This window comes from Ixodes scapularis, unplaced genomic scaffold, assembly GCF_016920785.2.
Source record: "Ixodes scapularis isolate PalLabHiFi unplaced genomic scaffold, ASM1692078v2 PGA_scaffold1__304_contigs__length_218370807, whole genome shotgun sequence".
Lineage (NCBI taxonomy): Eukaryota > Metazoa > Arthropoda > Arachnida > Ixodida > Ixodidae > Ixodes > Ixodes scapularis.
Genome location: NW_024609846.1, coordinates 103,755,686 through 103,775,287, shown reverse-complemented (window position 1 = coordinate 103,775,287; position 19,602 = coordinate 103,755,686). Strand labels below are relative to the sequence as shown.

Here is a 19,602-nt window from a genome sequence, read left to right as displayed (position 1 = left end):
CTCTTCGGGTTAAGGCTCATCTTCGTGCACGATGGTAGCACCTGTGATCGACACAGCACCAAAGCGAAACACGATGCTAGCCACTGGCCTTACACCACCACCACACCACCACACTGCGAAAAAGGCTAGCACGCTACGCCGCCGACACCGTGGCCGCCGAGAAGGGACCTCATACCTCAGCGCTCTCCGCAGCGGCGCGGAGTTAATTACTCCTGGTTCGAGGCTAGCTCTGAATACGATCTGGTCGCTCGCTCCCCGCGGGAAGAGCGGCCAGAGTCGTCACCTAAATCTGTTTCTTCCACCGTGGTTCGGATGCAGCGGACGCTACGAGCTATCCTAGCCAATCTCGTTCTGTGGACGTAGCCCGTAATACGCTTATCACACGTCGCTTTGCCCCCTCTCCAAAGTCACGTGACACTAACACTGCCTTGGATTAGCTCCGATGGCTTGTAGGATCCGCTGCGCTTGGGCGTAACAAAAAACGGGGTAATAATATTCTGACAAGCAGTCAAAGTATCGTGGTTCACTGTTGTATTACTTTATTTTATGTTATTACTCCTAGTCATAAATTGCACTAAAATTGTGATATATTCTGAAAGTGTCATATATATATATATATATATATATATATATATATATATATATATATATACCGTAATATCCCGAGTCATCGCCCACCCCCCTACCGCCTGAAATTCGTTCAAAAAGTGGTGTGGGCCATGTCTCGGTGGGTGAGCACAAACACTTGGAAAAAAGCGGGAAAAAACGCCTATTTTTCTCTGCGTATCTAGCGCTGATGCACAAGAGATACATCAAACTCAAAACTCGATTTAGTTTCATTGTTTTATAGAAAAAAATGCTCACGAAGGAATATTTTACTATAGCGAAGTCCGTTGCTTGCATACGCGCTAGAAACACCGCCGATCTGCATATAGCGCGAATGTTTGTTCCGTGAAAGAATGTCACCATTATGTTCTCCTAGTTAGTAAAAAAAAAAAAAAGAAAGAAAAGTCTACAAGAAAATAGAAAAACCGACCAGGCGCAACGAGCGAGCGAGGGAGCGAGCGGACCAAAGAAGCGACCAAGAGCAATGCTGGGAAAGCGGGAAAGCCGGCGGTCGCGTTGGCAAATACTTTGGCGTCGGGCCAAGTCGGGAAGCTCTTGCGCAACTTGTTTGGTGCGTACATACGTGCGTCCGTGCACGGCGGGCTATCAATGCACGGTTGGGACGCTCTGCAAACGTCTGTGTAGGACGTTTTAGCAAAGCTTTATTTACGCTTTGGCTTTGCCTAAAATATTGCACAACCGCGGTCGCGACGGGCGGGAAGCAGGAGCGGGTTCGCGGTGACGTTACTTCGGCGGAGACAGACTTTGACCTAACACTCCGCGGTTACGTTAACAAACTCTTCTTTTGTTATCTCCATCGTTTTCTTTTCGCACGGATACACGACCACTTTGGGGTCGCTCACGGAGGAAATGCGTAAACAAAAAGAACTGTCTTTCTATCCTTCGTTTTACTTTGTCACGGACGTCCTCCAACTGTCCGCGGCCGCGTCATTCGGGTAGGATGAGTGTTCGCGGATCGGGATCGCAGAGTCCGCGCTGGGGTATTTGAAGGGGTGGGCGATGACTCGGTGTTTTTTCGGAAATCGATATTGGCCTCAAAAATGGGGTGGGCGATGGCTCGGGGATGGGCGATGACTCGGGATATTACGGTATATATATAATATGCCATATTTGTGTTTTTAATCTTTCTCACAAAAACAGCCTCTGATCTGTATTTTGTGTCTGTAGTGAGGCCTGCACTGTTGCAGAAATAACCGTATATGCACAAAGAAATGCTGTGTTGGGTCGTTTAATTCGTGTGCCTATTTCCTCTACTAGAGATGAATGAAAGATATATTTTTTGCAAATGTGTTCAACTGTGGAAATGTGCTTAATTGTCACCAAGAATCGCTGAGGGGCGAGCTTCAGTCAGCGGGGTCCCAGCTTCTCATTTCTTTTTGCCACAAGCTTTCTTTACTTTTCTTCTAGCAAGCTCCAAAATGCATGCGTGAATGAACTCTTGAGCAAACACTTAAAGTCTTTATGCGTTGTATTAAACTCGGGTATTTGTTCTTATAGTACAACAATTCTCTTAATCATTTTTGCTAGCTTATTGTTTTTGTTTTACTGACAAAGACAGGTCTCAGGTCGAAACATTGAATTAAAGTTGTCTTGTTTCTATCAAAGTTCTTTTCTTTTTATCATTTTTTTCCTTCATATATGTACATACTACAAATTTTTTTAGAATATCCCTGCCGGAGAAACCGTTGCTTTACAAACTATATACAGAATATTCCACGTAACTTTAGCTAGAATTTAAAAATATTTTGGTGCACTTTAGAAAGACGAAACCAAAATAATAAATTTGTTAATTGTTTAACCCAGGTCAGGCTATTTGTTGGGGTATTTTTTTCCAAGTAACTAATTAATTATGAAATTGATGAACTTTTAAAGGAGAGAAAAAGTTTCACTGGCAAAGTTGTGGAGAGTCCTCAGGAAGATTCAATTCAGTGGTTTTTCCCAAGAAATCTCCAGTGCAATTCGCACCGCAATGCGGGCCTAGTTTATTCTAGACACAGCCAATACAAAACGTGAAAACGACAAGTCACATGTCTTTTTTTGTTTTATGATTCGGGGACTTCTTTTTTATACCCATAAGAAAGAAGCACCACTGAGTTGGTTGTTCATGAGGATGCTCTACAACTTTGTCATTGGAAATTTTGCTCTAAATTTAAGATTTCAAGATTTTATTAACTAATCTTAATTAATTAGTTAATTGGGCAAAATACAAAAAATAGCCTGACTTGCTCCAAGCAATGAACAAACTTATTTCTTTGTGATAAGGAAAAAGGGACATTGAAGACAAGATGAAAGCCTGTCTTGTCTGTTTGTCTTCACTGTCCCTCTTTCCTTATCGTAAGTTAGAAACCAACACGCTCAACCATCTTCATTATTCCTTTGGTTTCGTCTTTCTAAAATGCACTAATATATTTTTAAACTTTGGCTATATGTACTTACCTATGTGAAACACCCAGTGTGTGTGTGTGTGTATATACAGGGTGTTTCAGAGAACGCAGGCCAAATCGCTCCTGCGAAAACTACTCATCGCAATGAAAAAAAGGCTTGTGGCGTTTTGGTCCCGGGCTAGGGACCAAAACTTAATTATCCCGGACTTTAATAATTTTCCTAAATGGGCCCCTGACCCAGGACCAAAACGGTACAAGCCTTTTTTCATTGCGATGAGTAGTTTTCGCAGAAGCGATTTGGCCTGTGCTCTCTGAAACACCCTGTATATATTGTTAGAATGATGCTGTCAGCAGCATAGAGGACAGGACAGGTGATGACAGAGAGAAGATGGAATAATTTATGAGGACCGAGCTGGCCCGTGGGGCCTGCTGGTCGTGCGCGCCACTGCCCCGGCGTTGTCTTTATCTTCTTAACAATATATATATATAGTATATATATATATATATATACAGGGTGTTTTTTTTATTCTTACACATTTGTTTAAAAAAATCCGTGAAAGGTACACTAATGCGGTTTGTGCAGGTGGGTTATACGACCAGGCAGACATTATGTGGGTAGCTAATCTTTGCGATAAGTCGGCTATTTAATTAAAATTCGTTAATTAACTTTTTAATTAGTGGAAACAGGCATATGGTCTCAATTAGAAACTTGTAGCATCGAAAACCGCTAAATCATCTGTTTCTGGAAGGATGTAACGCCGGGGAAGCATTTTACGGCTTTCAGTAAAAGTGTTCCATTTGGACGCGTTTCTAGATTTCGGTTTCTTATCGGAGCGCATCACCGCGCCCGCGGTCCTGCTCCCCAGTGGCTGAGACGCGCAACAGACGCGCGCCATACTTCCCTCCATTCTACGAGGGAAACGAGGAGGTGGCTTCGCGCCGTGACCACCGGGGAGCAGGATCGCGGGCGCGTAGATGCGCTCCGATAGAAACCGAAATCTAGAAACGCGTCCAAATAAAGCGTTTTTACAGGACGCCATAAAATGCTGCCCCGGCGTTATATCCTGCTAAAAATAGTTGATTTAGGTGTTTTCGATGATGCTCAACAAGTTTCTAATTGAAACCATATGTTTATTTTCAGTAATTAAAAAGTTAATTAACCTATTTTAATTAATTAACTGACTTATTGCAAAGATTAGCCACCCACATAATGTCCGCCTGGCCGTATAACCCATCTGCACAAACCGCATTAGTGTAGCTTTCACGTTTTTTTTTAAACAAATGTGTAAGAATTAAAAAAAACACCCTGTATATATATACAGAGAGAGAGAGAGAGAGAGAGAGAGAGAGAAATAAAGAGGGAGGGGGAGAAAGCCTGTCGGGCCCTCTCTCCCCCGCTCTCTCACTTCCCCCCCCCCCCCCTTTGAGGAAATTGAAAACTTTCCACCTATGAGGAAAGTAATAGTAGGGTAGCACAGATGATCAACCATGTGCCACTTTTGTGAAGAGGTTGCTGTTGTTCGTAGAAGAAAACAAATGAGTGGAGTGTGCTGTATGTTAGCGGCGTGACCGCTAACGCATCGCACAAAAGACAGTCTGTAGATGCTGTCTGCAGGCATGTTCGATTCATGTCTGAAGCAAACATGGTTCGAACGTGTTTAAGGCATGTTCGCGGATAATTCTGTCATCATGTCTGCAGTGAACTCTGTTGTTTTTTTTGTATAATAAGCAGTGTGGCTGTGGTTTTAGAGACACGAAACTACCCCCCAATTTCTTTTTTTTTTATTAAGGGCCTAAATAAGATGTATTTGTCACAACCCCCCCCCCCTCCCCCCCCCCCCCCCCCCCCCCCCCAAAAAAAAAGGAGAAAAAAAGTTGTATTTTATTTTAAGTGTGAGCTATTCTGAAGCATGCTTCTATGTAAATACATCGACCCCCAAAATACAGTATGTTTAGAAAACGCTTGTACGAGTCGCACAACATAAATTACATACTGGAGTTTTTTTGCTTTCTTTTGTGAAGTTTAGTTTGTGACAAATGTCTCCTACCACAAACATAAATATGTTTCTTTTTCTTTTGGGGGGGGGGCGTTCGGCATCCTTCTAAAAGCAGAACCAATTATGGGACAACTGTCACAAACCTCTATTACTTTGAATGCTACAGATTGCATTGTGACCCAACAATAATGCATTTTTGGTACGTGATTCTGTGACAACAAACCTATTTGGAGACAAAGGTTTGTACTACAGAAATTGCGCATTGCAGACTGATTAAAGCAAACTTTGCCAAACCAACAAAATTGCTTTAAATGACCGGAGTGCAGGCAATTCCCTGGGAGTTTTATGTAATGTATACTTCCTTCGTATACTCATTTTCACCTCAGGAACTGTAGTAAAAAGATGTTGACTCCTCACAGAGTGTTACTAATTTCTCCCTTTGTGCTGTGAAGGAAGACACTTGTACATGCATTCACTCGTTATCTTATCAAACCATACATGTTTGAAACATAACATAAAATACCGAGCATCCATCCATTCCACAATAAACACCCACCCTCAATTTTGTAGCATTCGGAAAATATACAAAGGACACATGTTCACATATTATTGACCAAAGGAGTGCCAGTTTTTACATGATTATCTTCAAATTTTGAATGGGCACTTGCTCAAGGTTTTTCTTCAAGTATCCTTTTTTTGTTTCCTGGGAAACTCCACTCTTTTAAGAAGTAACCTTGCACAATGTATGAACTACGTGCAAAACTTGCTTCTTTTTCTTTTTTCTCGAGGTGACAACGAGTAGGGTTGCCACACACTATATGGAAGTAATAATTCTACATATTTGCACTTGTAACACCCTTGTTGACGGGAAGAGCAGCTGCACACTTTTCCAGGCTGCACATGCGTGGCGACCATGCTTAGAAGCGCTTGGGGTTCACAAAGGTGGATGGTTTTCCAATCATCACAGTTGGTCTCCCTCAGTCTCACGTATCAAAGGTGGCATGTGCTTGTCCTTTTGCCAGACTTATGTCTCCTCTGGCTGCCTTATTGTTTTATACTCCTTACATAGCATAGCAGTTATTCCATACTGCTTTAAGGGGGGACACCACCTTAAAATTGCAATTTTTGAGAAAAGAACAAGTTTTCCTTTTTTTTGTGTATTGTGGTTTCACAACTAGTAATGTATACTCCTGCGAATTTCTATTGCAATATCTGAAGTATTTACAGAGAAAAAAAAACATTTTCGGTCAGCCAACGATGCAAAATCATGTGTTTTTGAAATGTGAACGTTCTGTTTCCTATTTTCAAACTGCTGTGGCTTTGCACCGGTATGCCCTAGAATGATGATCATACTCTCGTTGGAAAGAGCATTTGTTCACAGTTTCAGTACATTAAATATCTTTGCTCGAGAGTAAATTCTATTCGGGCAAGAGCACAGTAGAAGTCCAGCTTTCACGTAAAAGAGGCTATGCATATGGCCAAGAATCGAAAAGCCCGTCCTGATTGAACACAAAACCGACTAAAACCAGCATTCATTTATAGAACGTCATGTGGGTTTGTCTGCTTTGCATTTTGATGATGATTACCTCGTCCATACTTGCTGATGATAGTTCGTGTATTGCAAGCATACCCAATTCCTCACTCATTTCACAATCAATGTCCAGATGCTGACAACAAAATGACACTCAAAGAAAGCGTTTTAAGCTTGGATTCACTCAGCAAAGCCATGCTGGAGATTGGGTTTAAGCAGAAGGCTCCATCTACGCTCTTGGTGCCTTTTAGTTGCCACCACCACCAGTAAAAGCAAATGTAATGGTGTGGAAACTTTAAACAGGTTTTTTTCAGTTTCACTTTTTTGCAGCAACTTTCGCTTTAGGAAATCTATCATTTCAATGAACCGCTGAATGTATTCTTTGCTGTGGGTGTTTCTGAACTGAAATTTAATGAGGAAGGGGGTTAGGTATTTATTTTTCTATTTAAATAAGGTTCTTATTGCCAAAAAGTAGAATTTTAATGAGAAAATGCCCCATTATGTGGAATGCTTTTTACATTGACACTTTGCATAGAAAAAACACGAATTTTTAGGTAAAAAAAAGAGTCCCCCCCACCATAAGTTCTAGTTAAGGCTGAAGTTTAGAAATGCTTAATATTTTCCAACAATTTTATGCAATAGATTGCCTTGCCAAGTGAGGCGACTTACATCAATAGCTGTGTACCTCCCCCTGTAGCTTATCGGAATGTAGTCCTACAGAGATGAAATTTCATAGAGTGCATTTAGGCAACGAGATGAATAGACCCTTGAAATTTCATCAATATTGAGCTACTGGTTTAAAAGTCAATACTTGAAGGACATGCACCTCAAACGTTTTTTAATTATGTGCGGTAACTGAATGAAATTTTCACAGTTTATAGTGTTTGATTTCCTTTTTATAAATCTGGCATTAGTTTTGATATAGATTGTCTTTTATGTACAAAATGTAATGCACATGCCTAAAAAAAACCAAAAAAAACAACATGTTTTCTTGCATTCATTTAGGGCATGGGAACACACTTTAAAGAGCCTAGTAAAATGGGCACATCTGCTCCTTGTAAACCTCTGAGTGCAGTGAACAACAACATGGGTGAGACACTGTATAGGCCTCCTGCGCCGAAGCTTTGAACGTATCGTGGCGCCTTCCGGTGGCGGGCGATAGAGTGTTTGAGTAGTACAAGTCCCGCGGCCCCGCGCAATAACAAACCTGTTCGGGTAGTGGTTTATCTCCGCAAGCTGCTGTTATTTATGTGTTCGCGTGGTTACGACTCAAAATATGTCACCCATAATCGTCACTGCACAACATTACCCTGGAACCCAAGCTTGCCGCAAGCTAGTAATGTTTCCTTCGTCCAAGCATGTCGAAACGGGAGCCACCAGCACGGCCTCGATTTGTTCGAAACGTCGCCGTCGACTGTACTGTTGCGTCGTCAAGAACGGGAAGGTATTATTAACCTGTGTAAAGTTGAGCAGAGGGAACGATACTAGCTGCCCAGCGCACCAAGTAAGCGAGATATAGTGGTTGCAGGTTTGCAGCTCGTGAACTCGAAGCGGCGCCAAAAGCCGGCGCCGTTGTGCAGCACGTTCTGGCGTGCTTGCGAGGTACCGCGTGATGACACAGATCACGCTTAGATTCAGACAGGACTAGTCGTGTCTGTCTTTTATCCTTGACGAGCTTTCTTTTTTGTAACTGCTCAAGTAACTTACTACAAGTTGCAGTAAACAAGAAAAGCTTGACACAATCTTTGATCCTTGGCAAGCGTTCTTGGGCCCACTGAGAATATTACACGAGACTTGTTTTTCTCGTCCTCCAAGTTCTGCTAAGGCACGGCCACTCGATCAAGCAGCCGTGGCATGCATCGAAACATCTGTCATGCGAATTTTACGAACAGGAACATACTGTCCAACGCACCAACGCACCACGCACCAACGCACCACAAAAAGCAAAAAGCATGTAATGTGCTCAAGGCGGAGCTCCTACTGCTGATCATATATGTTGCGTGATGCTTACAGTGCAGATGTGACGGCTGGTCGACGCTCGATTGCTTGCGTCTACTCGCGCACATTTTTGGGTCATCAGCTGATAGTGTTGGCTGTACGGAGGGACTGCAGTTTGGGAGACTTTGCTTACAAGGCGCGTTCACATATCTCCTAATTCTCGCTCAAAATCGGCATTATTAGAAGCTCGCTATTTTTACGAGTGACAGCACGCCGACACCAAATTTGCGGCTCCTTGTGCAACGTAGATGTAGCTTGCATCGCTGAGTTCATTCCCTTTGCAAAGTGTTGAGGAACGAAAGCAGCTCTCCACGTTAGAAATTGGTTCGATTTTGTTCCGTAAAACAATCGCGAGGGGTGAATTCATACCGCTGGCTAACATTTTCCTGTGGAACAAATTCAAATGCATAGGTTTCTACCACACAATACCGATAAACAAATCGTAGAGGGTGCTGCCAGCCGGTTTTTCTGCAGCACCTCTTGGGCAAAGCAGGAGGCCTACTTTAAAATAATTGAAAATCTCAAAACCACCATTTTTGAAGAACTAACAAAAGTTGCTTCTTTCTTTTTTTTATAAATATAAGAAATATATATTCTAACCAAATCTTAATGATTGCATTCTTACATTCTAAGGTATATGCATGCTAAATTTGGCTGTGATAAGAAAATATTAAGAACAAAAGTTCTTTTATGCAAACAGTAAAGATGCTCTAAAATTACATAGAGAGAAATATGCCTTCAAATGTTATCATAGATGTGTAGCGACACTCTTGTGGTAAGAAAAAAAATATCTCGACAATAATTGTTCGTGAAAAATTGAAGGTACGGAAGACTGCGATGGAGCGGGGATGGCTAGGGCCTGCATCTCAACGTAAATGGGATGGTCGCAGGCGACATCACAATTCCAAGGACTGCCCATAGAAAAATAGCTCATATTTATGCCTTTCTGGGTTGCCGGGAGGTCTTCAAATGCACATTTGACTAAATTTGTAAATGTAACCAGCACTTATCTTTTTTATACACTAAATATGAAGATTTGAAGATAATGAAACAAAACAAAAACCCAAAATCAAATTTTTTGCAAAATATTGCCATTTTTTTACTGGCATTTCCCCTTAATAGAGGGCTAGACTAACATGGCTTGAAGAGGGCCTATGGTGTGCATGTGGCTGGGCTGGAGCCACAGAATAAACTATGCTTCAGAGTAACGGCACTTCGTCCCCTTTGGTGCTTACAATCACTTTTGCCAGTTTTGTGACACTTTATCTGAAATAGCAGGGAACGGTCTTCCCTCATCCAGAAATGTTTAAAACAGTCCACGACAGATCAATACAATATCGCCTGAGCTTCCTGACACGGTATCTGAAGCTCAGGAAGTCACATTTACTAATCGTAACGATCAACTCTTTTTCCTGCTCTGCATTAAGCGCCAAGATGGCAGCACCCAGAGGACATTTGGAGAATGGTGTGCTGGTACTGTGAGGCTGTGTTCGAAATCTTACCCAGATGGATCCGAGTTACTCCGGCAGGTCGTGTCACGTGACAAGACATATTGAAAACGCTGGATGCTGGTTTTAGAACACCAAGGTACAAAACCCTTACTTTGGAGTAAGATAGAGTAAATTTTGGAACACGGCCTGAGTGTACCACCTCTGAACGCATCTGACTAAAACATCGACAAGCGCTGTGGCATTGTCTGCTTCGTGCCTAGCAGACAACAAAGTGATGGTGTGAATGCAAACTGGAAGAACGGTCTATTTTCGAGAGGAATTGCAATGTTTGATTCCTCTCAGAGGGCACGTGGCGCTGGAAGTACGGAACGGCCACCATTTGCTAGTTATCAACAGCTGTATCGCGATAGTAGCCAATTTACGGGCTCTAGGTAGGGCTAAAAGGACATCCGTGTGAGCAGTCATTTTTCCCGGGGGTCACAGGGACAAGCACGAGATGCCAACAAACCAAGCGGGTCTTTTCTCCTTCATCTCGCTGGTGTGGCTGTCGAAGCTCATGTGGAAGGCCTACCGCCAGGGCATCCACCAGGAGGACCTCTGGCAGATGGCCCCCAATGACTCGGCCGAGCTCAACGTCAAGAGGTGGGTACCCTCTCATACTGCGCCACGCCTGGATCGCCAGGGCGTGCACAAATTTTGAATAACGTAGCTCTCCAACCTGCAAGCACCACTTCAGTGCTGAGAAGGCATTGCCAGAAATGGGTCTGCAAGTGCAGCGTATCTTGAAGCTCGCGCTGGAGGTACACTGCGCTGCATCATAGCTATAGTCAGCTGCAGGTAGAAGAAACTGGACAGGCCCCTCCCATAAAGATTTTGCTCTCCATGATTGGTGCAGTAGAGGGATTTGTGGGAGGGGCATGTCTTGCTATTCTTAACCTGCAGCAGATTATAGCAGCACATTATGCATCGGCACATGATGACAGCTAGAGCGAATGCGCTTATTGTGTCAACCAAATCATCACATTATCCTCTGCAACGAGAATGAGCTCAGCAGACTGACACATATCTAATATATAATGTATGCCACGGCGTTTCTACAGTCCTTGCTGAACTGCAGGCATCATGAGTGGTTCAGTGTGGTGAGTTTGCGTCACATAGAAGCAGGAAAATTTGCCCATTGGACGGCATACGATTTCCAGAGGCAGCGTTCGGTTCCCTGTTTTCTTAAGTCACCATTATTGCTCGTACCTGGCTTGTTCTTGGAGAAGGCCTTCTATATCATGTGAGGGACAAGATAGTTTACCTGGATCAGCAGTTCCCTCCCCCTAACGTAGGTGTTTGGATTATAGTCACTGCCACTGGCATGGTAAGAATGGCAGGGTGTTGCCTTTGGCCGTGCTTCAGCTGCGCGTGCACACTCGAGGGTCACAAGAGGCTGCAGCATTGTCGAAGGCAGGGAGCTTGTGCTGGAGGCGGGATGACTGAAACTTCTTCCTGTCATTTTCATCCGGTCAGTGACATAGGGGAACTCGCTGTTGTCTTAGTCTCAGGCAGAGACTGAAGCGAGTTTGTTGACTGGTGCCCTTCTGCTCCTTTCAGAAATCTTATTCTTTCTTGACACTAGCAGAAAGGAGGCATATGCCATGAATGGCCATATCTAATGTCCATTGCGTTCCAAACAGGGGCAAAAGAGAAGGAAGTAGATGGAGAAAAATAATTTCTTCAGCCCCAAAACAAGTTTTGATGCAGCCGTCCAACTCCATTGGTCCTAGGGGTGTCCCTATCATTTTGGGGACATGCTTTCCTTGAACGCACGTTTCATCAACACCGTACATTTCATGGAAACTTGTTTTGTGAACACATGCTCCTGCAACGTTTCGTTGATAACACATCTTTTTTACTAAGCCGCTTAGGGCTAGCACATGGTGCACTGAGGTATGTTTGCCCAAGCCTTGGGCCACCCCCCCTTCCTCTCTCTCCCCCCCCTCCCCCCATAAACCAGGCGAGACGCCTTTTCAGGCAGTTGACCTACTTGAGGTCGGCATTCCTTATTCTCCAGTGGCAATTGTTTGGGCAGAATGATGCTGAAAATCATGAAAAATTAAGATGCAATGGCATCAACTGCTAACTCAAACTAAAATGAGCATGCAGTGATGGAAATGCTGCATGATTTCTGCCAATGTGCACCATGAACGAAAGTCTCCTAAATCTCGTGCCGAAATGCCATTTTCGCTCAGAATTGTGCCACACCTGTGCCAAGATAGGCTTAAAAGGGCACTGACACCCCAAAGGTTGTATTTTCTGTTGTTGTCTAAAATGATACAACTTGTAGTCATAGACGCGCAAAAATAATACCTCAACGCGAAAAAATATTTTACCACATGCGCACACTCCTTTTTATTTTTGGCACCCTTCTCTTTCTCCTCCCACTTCCTCACTTTTTTTATTTGTGACTTAAAGTCACTAGGCACATGTAGCACGGAGGATGGTCGGGGAATTAGACGATGTTTCTTTTTTAGGTGCCCGACGACCTCTCAAACTTTGAAAAGGAAATCGTCAAACGGTCAAAATAACTGGGTTTGGTGTCTGTGCCATAGTTTCAGTTGTGACTCTGTCGGGGCAGCCTTTCATGCAGAACCGGCGCGATGTGGCCCCTCACGTCGCTCACAAAAGTCCACCGAGTCTCCTCTTCGACCTCACGCCGTTTCTAAGAATTTGAGATTGCTGAAAGGGCCTTAAAAGAACTTCAAACTCGAAAGTGAAGCGTCGTCTGCTCACAGCGATGGGCGGCATGCATGAAGAAGAGTGGTTGATAACGGGACGCGAGCAAACATGACACTTTGGCGACTTCGGGTCGGGAAGGTTCGGAGGCGTAAAAGAAACTCCAGTTGCAGGACGACTCAATCTTTGACGTCACTGCACTGGTGGGATCGCGTAGTAGGTAACTTCCAAATCGGCTTTTGGAGATGGTTTTTTTTTTACTTCACATTTCCATTGGCTCAAAGAGTCGGCTGAAGCATTGACTTCAGGTGAAACAAAGTGTAAAAACTGCTCGTCAATCGCTCTGGCCGGTTGATGCGCTGGCCGGTTGACCGCCATCGTCTAAATTTCCAGACGATGTCTGCGATGTCAGGAACTAAAAGTCGCTAGAAAGCTTTGCAAAATAGTAGGATGGTAGCTACTGTGATAAAACAGAACCCGGGTCTTGTACTCCTGATGAGATCACTTGATTCTCACATCTGCCACATACCTTTGTGCTGTGGCTGCAGAGTACTTTGGCACTTGCACTGCCTGCGTCAGCCTTCACCTCTTCTCACCAGGATGCACATGTCGAGCTTCGCCGCTTTGCACCGGAGTGCTAGGAGCAGCGGCTGACCTGGGGGAGCTCCTGGGTTAGTGTGCTAGGCACGGAATTTCTGCTCAAGATTATTACAGGTCAACCTTCTTGATAGAAAATCTCTAAAAAAAGTCAAAAAAAGGAGAGAGAGAGAGAAAAAAAAACAAAAAAACGGGTCTATATTTGAACAAATACTGTAGTCACTGTAGTTCCCTTGCAGCTGTCAATTGAAAGCGCAGTGAACTTTTACTTAACTCTGGTTTCAATGCCGCTAAAGAGCAGTCTCACTTGTAAAGCACAAGTGTAGGCTTTTATAACATTACTGGGTGGTTGTTTTTGTAGTTTATGGTATTAGAGTCTTGAGTTTGGCAGGTTCATTGAACTTCGGGGATGCTTTTTTTTATTGATAAGACGTGTAGCGGATGTGCTGGTTCTTGGTGGCATTTTACTGAAATTATATTTACAGGCTAAATAAACTACTGAATGTAAAACAGGGAGGGGAGAGAGGTTTTTTCCCAACTGAAGGGTTACACTATGATTGATTTTTCAACCATTTTTTAGTACGCATTGTAAATAGGACTTACTCTGAGAAGAGCCTTATTTCTAAAAAAGAAGGCTCTGTGCTCCTTTTTCATTCTATCTTTGTTTTTCACAAAAAGTAATGAGTATGCTCTAGTATCATAGAGGAACTGTCTATCATTATCATAGATAAACTCATTTAGAGATGCAATCACTTTTTCACTTTCAAGTGATGTGCTAATAGATGTTGGCATCTGCTCCGAAAGCATCAGCGGCTGCTTCAAACCAATATTTTGCCTGCTACACAGCCTGCTACGAAAGGTCAAATGTAGGTACTATCACTGCATATGTAACCAAGGGCCTTTCTGCTTATGTTCTGCATGTGACTCTACAAATAAACTTGTGCCTAAAAGCAAATTGCCTTCTTAAAAACTGAAAAGAAAAAAGTGCCCAGAAAAAGTGTATTGCAAGAGGGCATTAAAGCAACATCTTTTTCAAAACAACTTGAGCACTTGCAAAGAATTAAAAGCAATGCCCCGCAAAACGGCAAGTTTTTTGTATTAGAAGCAAATGTTTCTCTTCCATAATTCGGTCTCAAAGGTTATAAAAGCATTAGGTGCAGCCAGTGGCGTACGCAGGATTTCATTTCGGAGGGGGCCGGACCAACGGGGGACGAGATAAGGGGGTAAAGGGAGTAAAGGGGATAAAGGGGTAAAGGGGGTAAAGAGGGACAAGATAAAAAGAGAAAAGAAAGTCCAAGAGGAAATAAAAGCATCTTGATTTTTTTAAGAACTATGCATTGTTCTATTAAATAATTAAATTAAAGTTGTCATATTGGTTTTGAGATGATTATGATACATAAAAATGGTGCCCCGGAAATTCCTCACCAGGGAGGCATTTGCACTTTACTTTTTTTATTTACAAGTCACGTCAACAGAAGGCACCAGAGTTAGCAGAAAAAAAGAATCATAAAAACAAATATTATATAAAGCACGACTCCAATGCACGAAGCCGCCAGTCATCGGGGCTGATAAAGCAATGATGCATGAGTAGGAACGCGGAACACTTTGATGGATTGACGATAAACACTGGAAAGCTGCTTCACCATAAATTACTTCCCATCTTAACCTGATCGAACCAATAAAAATCTCACGTGATTTGTTCGTTGGGGTCGATTTTTAAGGTTTTCGAAGTCCGTTCACAAAAGAAAGTCAACGAAGTCACACGACGCAACAAAGGAACGATGGAAAATGGTTTGTACACTCACATATTGCACTTGGCTCTCGTCCTGAGGCAGCAGGTCAACCACTCGCGCCCCTATCTCGCGCGGTTCTCAAACTGCCGATGACAACTTCCGTACTCGAACCTTGAACCGCAAATCCCGCGCCTCTAGGCGCCTATATTCACTTTGTTAAGAGTTTTCCCACCACCCAAGGAGCCAATCAGATATCTCTCTTTTTAGACCAATGGGAGCCACCGTGGTTCAAAACAAACATATATAATACAAAATCCAATTAAGAAAGTACATGTACACATACCCCCGAAAACTCCCAAAAACCTTCGCCCTAACTGTCGACCGTCAGCCGGACACCGCTTCCAGGAAAAAAACCTCGTCGGGGTGCAAGAGCAGTACCGACGCTTCTTCTCAAAATAAAAAAAAGGTTACAAAATATCGAGGGGCCCCGCTGCGCTCGAGCGGGGCACAGCGCATGGTACGCACCCAGAGCGGGGGTTCTCGAGGAACAATTAGGAAGGGGAACAAGGGGGCCGCTCTGTGGCGACGACAAACCAGCCCCGGCGACTCCGCACAATTGTGGCACTCGCGAAGCAGTAAAAGTAGAAGTAAACGAATATATTTTCTTTCCTGAGTAACGCTAGCAGTGCAGCCTACCTCACAATATATTTAACAAATGAGATATGCGGCCGATTATAGTACATACGTATATATGTATATATATATATATATCTATATACAGATATATATAGATATATATATATATATACATATATATATATATATACAATGTGTGTGTGTGTGTGTGTGCGTGCGTGTGTGTGTGCATGCGTGAATCCCGCAGTGCCGGCTACTTCGCGACGACCGTTATATAAAACTATATTGGAACAGAAGAAAACGCAAAAGCGACAACACACATACACAAAAAGCAAATTGCGGAGGCCGCGACTTACACGCCCAATTGCGCAACCCGCAGCCCTTGGTTACGTTTGTCGCGATCTGTGGGGTCCCCACAAGCAGGACCGTTCTTATTAAATGTTTAATGTTTTTGTCGTTTTTTCTTCTTACTAAAGGTTGTGTTGTATCGTTTCACAGGCGTGAAAATTCAGCAAAGCGTTAAATATTAAGTCCATAATCGTAGTGCTGTGGTTTGTAGAACCTTTGGTCCTACATATTTTTGTTATATCGCACAATCCATGACTTTCATAAAGCGTTGAATCTTGATTGGAGATGGGAATAAATTCGTTAATTAATTATTCCTCACTCAGATTACACGAAAGACGTTAAAACTACACATTTTTTTATTATTTGTACTATGTCATAAATGACATATTACATTCCCTTCCTTTCTTATTTCTTTTTTTTACAACTTTTCCACAAACTTTGCTCCGCTGTTTAAAAAAAAAAAAAAAAAAAAAAAAAAAAGAACACTGCATTGATGTTGATGAACCCGAGAGTCAGTGACCTTGCCCACTCCCCCCCCCCCCCCACCCCCGCTCGAAGGTTTCGGGGGGGGCCGCGGCCCCTTCGGCCCCCCCTTGTGTACGCCACTGGGTGCAGCATAATTGATATCTGCCTTCTGATTTTCTAATAGGGAATGCTGCATAACTGATGTCCACTCATTTTCATTCGGTTCATAGAAATGCCAAGGGTGGTACAGCATGGACATACTCAGCTTTTTATTTCTTGTAAACAAATGGTACTAGGGATTGCCATATAACATACTGTTTATTGGATGACCTTTTTCGTGGCCGTGCAGCAGTGGAAGGGCTCTAGCATGGGCTATGTGTATTCAAGAGATTGGGTAAGATATTAATTCTCTGCTCATCCATAAATGAGGAGGGGCTCTAGCTAGATTTTTCACCTCTTGGAAACATAAAGATAACTATGAATGGCCACTTGCAGCGACTTAGGCACATGCTCGGCATTTTGCAGTATAATCGTTTTCCAGTTCCGGAGAGTCGCTTCCCCTCCCCCTGTTGGCTAATCAACAAAGGCATAGGGCACAGGCAACGGCATGTGTCCGTAATCTAACAGCATAGAGCAGATAGATCTGGGCATTTTCTTGAGTCGTTTTATGTTTTCTGACCTTGACTGGTTGGCCTCTTTCTTCACTATTTTTTGTGCTTGGAATGATTTTCTCGCCGCCTGGATCAGCACAGGCATGGTATTGCGAAGCTTTTTGTAATGTCTCTCAAAACGCAGAAAGCGTTCAAATTCTATAAAAAAAATTAAAAAAAAATCCCCAAGAAGAGGTTTGAGTGAAGCTTTATACATTTTGAGAAACTGAATGCTTAAACACATTGCTTTTCATGTGCTTAGGAATTTGTCGCATGCAGCTCATGACCGTCTGTAATAAAATGTTTGACTTCGTGTTAAAATGTCATCTAAGTGACTGCAACTCACGCTTACATATCCGAATCGCGTCACACCTTCAGGATTTTTTAGCAAGCATTACTAGAGCAGATTTGTTGTGCCTGCCCTTTCTTTTAATCAAAATTCCTGAGCATCACAGAAGGGGCACTTAGTACTTGCAGACTTTTTTGTTGCATACAGGGTGTTTCACAAAAAGTGGACAAATTCGATATTGCAAAAAACTATGCATCGCAACAAAAAAGGCTTGTGTCGTTTTGGTCCTGGGCCAGGGGCTCATTTAGAAAAATTATTAAAGTGTGGGATAATTAAGTTGTTAATTATATTGGCATAATTAACTTTTTTAATATTGTGTTTAAGGGCATAGTTTCGATTACAAAATTGGAGAGCATCATCGAAAAACACTAAATCAATGGGTTGCAGAATGATGGAAGATATTCACAACATTTTACAGCTTTCTGAAAAATTGCACAACTTCGACGGGTTTCTAATTTTCGGTTTGCAATCGGAGCGCTTGTCGGTACCAGCGGCACCGCGCCCCTTGGAGAATTGGTGCAACCAACCTCTGCTGCGCTCTCCTCGCGGAATGCAGCAGAGGCTGGTTGCACTATTTCTACATGGGGCGCGGTGCCGTTGGGGCGGAGAAGCGCTCCGATTGCAAACCGACACTTGAAAACTTGTCGAAGTTGTGCGGTTTTTCAGAAAGTCGTAAAATGTTGTGCTTACCTTCTATCATTCTGCAATTTATTGATTTAGTGTTTTCCGATGATGCTCAGCAAGTTTCTAATAGAAACCAAGCCCTTAAACAAAAGTTAATTGCACAAAAATAATTAACAATTTAATTATCCGGGACTTTTATAATTTTCCTAAATAGGCCCCTGGCCCAGGACCAAAACGACACAAGCCTTGTTTTGTTGCGACGCATAATTTTTGCAAAATCGAATTTGTCCATCTTTTGTGGAACACCCTGCATATGAAAAACATAGAACTATGAAAAGTGAATTTTTTAGCGAGCACATGAAGATTGAAGTTTCTCTCTTCAATTTTGTCAGAAATGTTGTGCCAACCTCGTCCTGTATGTGTGATGGTCATGAGAGGGCTGTGCCAGGGTCACTGACCCTGTGAATAACCTCAGGATAGTTTTTTTTTTTTTTTGCAAGAAAGAAAAGCTTCTTATCACTATAGTCGGTTACAAGTCAAGAAGGTAGGAGAAGCTCCTCCCACAAGTGTGATGCGCCCGTTTCAAATCTTTGCGCAGTCGAAAGAAGAGTTCACTGGAAGCGCTCCTTGTTCTGCTTCAATGGATTCCCACTTGTCTCCGATCCCACTTTTTAAGAAAGCGACCTTTGTATTCATCGGAGAGAGAACCGAGCCCCTGAAAGCAGCCTTTGTATCCATCGGGGGGGAAGCTAATCCCCAAAAGTCGTATTTGTTTCCGTCGGTGGGGGAGAACTCTAATCTCCCTCTCGTGGCTTCCACAATGCTAAGTAAGTCAAAGTCGAAAGATAAAGCAAAGATGTACAGAAAGGCAAGACCCTCCTCGCGCGTTGTCCGCGACGTCACGGAAACGGTGGGACGCTATTGGATGCAAAGGTGGCGGAGGGATATCTGATTCCCTTTGAGGGGCATTTGCCGCTACCTTCTTAACCTGCAACTGACTATAGCAGCCCTTTGCAAGGGTGTTTGCACCCTTGCAAATGGCATGTTCCAATTTTGTCACTACCGTAACATTGTGTTATAATTTTTTTATTCATAAAGGAAACTTAGATAAGGCTTTTTGTTTAATGATTTAGTGCAGGAAAGTCACTAATCATACAATTAAAGCCTCTTTGAATAGCTATATGCCATGGCTTTTGTGTTTTACAAATACCAAATCTTTTACACATAATAAACTCCAAATTGAAAAATGACAGACCCCCTTTTTTTATGTCCTTTGTCTAAGGCAGGGGATTCCAAACATTTCGGCTAAGGAGCTGAATTGGGGATTTGTCGCAGTTTCGAGGGCCGAAAAATAAACAAGTAAATATAAACGAAGAAATACTAAATATATACATGAATAGGCTTATACCTTAAATATGAAAACATATAGTAGATAGAGTAAAAATGTTAAAAAAAAAAAGTAAGGTGGATGAATACTGTATACTTATTGTA

General features: G+C 42.8%; 1 protein-coding gene across 3 annotated transcripts in view; it reads left to right on the top strand.

Annotated features, from left to right (window-relative positions):
- The window catches only part of LOC8036206 (multidrug resistance-associated protein 5), a 127,602-nt gene that overhangs the window by 15,319 nt on the left and 92,681 nt on the right, over positions 1-19,602 (top strand). For 2 of the 3 annotated variants that reach the window (XM_029991964.4, XM_029991963.4), the window contains exon 3: positions 10,472-10,630. In XM_029991964.4, coding sequence (XP_029847824.3) covers positions 10,472-10,630 — 159 coding nt within the window. Of the gene's footprint in view, positions 1-7,595; positions 7,984-10,471; positions 10,631-19,602 lie in introns of those variants that run through there. The other variant, XM_029991965.4, reaches the window with a different exon arrangement.